At 43.9% G+C, this 3,172-nt stretch overlaps 1 protein-coding gene across 1 annotated transcript in view; it reads left to right on the top strand.

Annotated features, from left to right (window-relative positions):
• The window catches only part of LOC105502861 (inositol hexakisphosphate and diphosphoinositol-pentakisphosphate kinase 1-like), an 11,569-nt gene extending 9,308 nt beyond the window's left edge, over positions 1 to 2,261 (top strand). The window contains 1 exon segment of the mRNA XM_011929520.1: positions 2,133 to 2,261. Coding sequence (XP_011784910.1) covers positions 2,133 to 2,261 — 129 coding nt within the window.
• Positions 2,262 to 3,172: the final 911 nt, after the last annotated feature.

The raw sequence follows: 3,172 nt of genomic DNA, 5'->3' as shown, positions 1-3,172 counted from the left end.
GCCACTGCACTCCAGCCTGGGCGACAGAGCGAGACTCTGTCTCAAAAAAAAAAGAAAAAAAAGAAAAAAAAAAAAAAGAAAATAGAAGTGGCTTCTAGTATAGAAAGATGCCCTAGACAGTTCCCTCCATAAAGTACATTTTCTGTTCCCTTTTCATCCCTCTTCCCCTATAAATCCTTTGGTTCTTGCAAACTTTCTAATAATGCTTGGCTTTGTAGGGACAGGAATCCAGGATAAGTATAAAACTTTAGGGTTGAGGTGGCAAAATGATTCATTATAGGGTCCTTTTTCTTTAGGTACTTTCTGAGACATCATCCTCAAGGCCTGGTGGCTACCGGCTCTTTTCTTCTTCACGGCCACCCACAGAAATGAAGCAGAGTGGCTTAGGTATGGTTTTGCCAGCATTTCTCACCTATTGTTGGAAAAGTTGTCTGTCTGTTCTTCAGAGTTTTATTGTGGGAAACCTTTGTCATGGGGTTTGGAACCATCCAGTCATGGAGTATCATCAGGTGGGGGTAGGGAGGATGAAGGGGGAGAAGCCATAGTTAGATGTGAACTTGGATCTCAGATGATTGTTCCATCCCAGGAAGGTGTTTATCTCTTGGTTTTCTATACCAATCACATTTCCCTGGCCAAAGGGCATTTTTCTGGCTTTCCCTCTCATTCCTTATCTGTCCCTCCAGTCTAGCCCAGACCTTAAGGGGCCATGGAGACTCTGAACCTTCAGAGTTATCAGAGACAGAGCTATAAATAGACGTGCTTGCAACCCTCGTAAATGTCGTATTCCTCATTTGAAGAATTGTGCCATGTCTTCCTCTGAAACCTGTATTTTTCACATCTCCGCTCTTGCCCTTCCTACCACCATGCCCTTTCCTCCATCATCGCCTAATTCTGTAACTTTTTCCCCTTCCTTCTGGAAAATTGACAAGTCTGAGACTGGTGTAGTGGCAGAGGCATCTCTCAGGACTTTGAGGAAATGTCTCTTGATTTTTGGATCCCTGGAAAGGGGTAGAGAACATCATTCAACTTTTTTTGAGAGCACAGACGGCAGGAAGGACCAAGCCTCAGAGGGTATTGTATTCTTTGGGTGAGGGGCGGTCCTTGGGAGGAACTATCTCTGAGCCCAGTGCCTTGTGAACCAGTAACTAGAACTGGAGGTCAGACATGATTGTGTGGGGGTCTGGACTTGGTCCCCTTGGTCTTTCTATCTTGTCCTATCATTCTATTTAGCACCTCTAATTTTTCTGTTGCTTTTGTCCTTGGCACTCATTTTCTTGGTCCCAAAATGGTCAGCTTTTGGACTAGCAAGAGGGAGGAAGGTTTTGGTAACTTTCCAGGCCAATTTTATGAGAATAAGTTGCCTTCTACATTCCTGAAATGAGATAGATGGTTTGGGGCATGGGAAATAAATGATAAATATGTAGATCTGGCCAGGTGCAGTGGCTCATGCCTATAATTCCAGCACTTTGGGAGGCCGAGGAAGGCAGATCACTTGAGGTCAAGAGTTCCGAGACTGGCCTGGCCAACATAGTGAAACCCCATCTCTACTTAAAATATAAAAATTAGCTGAGCATGGTGACACATGCCTGTAATCCCAGCTACTGGGAGGTTGAGACAGGAGAATTTCTTGAACCCAGAAGATGGAAGTAGCAGTGAGCTGAGATTGTGCCAGTGTACTCTAGCCTGGGTGCCAGAGTGACACTCTGTCTCAAAAAAAAAAGGAAAAAAAAAAAACAAAACAAAAAACAAAACAACAATAGTGTAGATCTATGACATGGGCCTCTCTTCCCAGAAGTCCCAGTAAAGAATAGGTTCCAGACAGACTAGAAAAGAGGATAGGTGTGTCTGGCCCAGTTAAGTGGGCCATGGGTATGCTTTCAAGAACAAGGCAGAAGTGTGGACATGGAGCTGGTTGGCAGATGGTGGTGGTAAGGTAGAGACCACCCTCTGAGATGATCTGAGGACTGGGCAGAACAGAGTTGGCACGACTGCACCAGAAAAGTATTCAGTGGAGGAAGTGTATGTAGGACAAAGCTTGGGGTGGTCTGGGATAGAGCCAGCTAGTTTTCGCGTCGCTGAAGAAAAGCAGTCATATTTAGCAACTGTTATTACTCTCTGGAATCTCATTCCAGAGCCTGTTTGAACATGAAAGGTGGAGGAAGTTGCTGTATGGAGGAGAGGTCCTGAATTCCTGGGTTGGAATCATCAGCCATCTGAACTTCCTGATTGCTCTGGTGACCCCAAAATCCTGGGACCCCTGAAACCATGGTCCCTTCTTGGTGGCCTCAAGGGAATTGAACTCCTTTCCACTCCATCCGTAGGGAAACCCTATGAATGTTAAGTCACAAGCCAAATCCAGGGTCTTGGCTAAGATGGATTTGGAAATAGGGAGGCAAATCCTGAGAACTTGGGTGTCAGTCTTGTTTCTTCTTGAGCACTCTGTCTTTATAGGCTATAGTAGGAGAAGGAACCATCGAATCCTAACCCTCCTCTAGATCAGCTGTTGGAGACAGTGGCTGGTCTGATTTATTACATACTTCAGAGAATATTCAAATTTTATTTAATCTTCTCATTGGCAATGGAATTCTCTTTGCTTTCTTTGAATTTATATGTGTGGGCAACTGGCTTTGAGCATAGGTTTATGAGATAATACACTTTTGAAAGCAGAAAAAACATATCTTTTTGTTGTTATTTCCTGTATTCCTTCTTAGTAGGGTGCTCATCACATAATAGGCATGCTTTACATATAATCAACTGATTCTTCACATGCCCTTCAATTTCTGTCCATGTTAATTTCAGAAACTGTGCTGGTTCCTGAAAAATAATTGTTTATTTTCTAACAATACAGTTGGTCCTCAGAGTCAGGAGACCTGGATTCTAGTCCAGCTTAGCTGCTAAAGAACTGTGTGACCTTGAGCAAAGGAGGTCCCTTTTGGATCTCAGTTTCTTCATCTCTAAAATAAGAAAGTTGAACTGGATGGTCTCTGAGTCCCTTCTAGCTTAAAAAATTCAATGAGTCAGGGGGCTGTGGCTCACACCTATAATCCCAGCACTATGGGAGGCCAAGGTGGGAGGGTCACTTGAGCTCAGGAGTTGGAGACCAACTGGGCAACATAGTGAGACCTCATTTCTATGAAAAATAAAAAAATTGTCCAGGCATGGTGGCATGTGC

Source organism: Colobus angolensis, unplaced genomic scaffold, assembly GCF_000951035.1.
Source record: "Colobus angolensis palliatus isolate OR3802 unplaced genomic scaffold, Cang.pa_1.0 Scaffold817, whole genome shotgun sequence".
In the NCBI taxonomy this organism is placed as follows: Eukaryota; Metazoa; Chordata; class Mammalia; order Primates; family Cercopithecidae; genus Colobus; species Colobus angolensis.
This window is presented reverse-complemented; position numbering and strand designations above follow the sequence as displayed.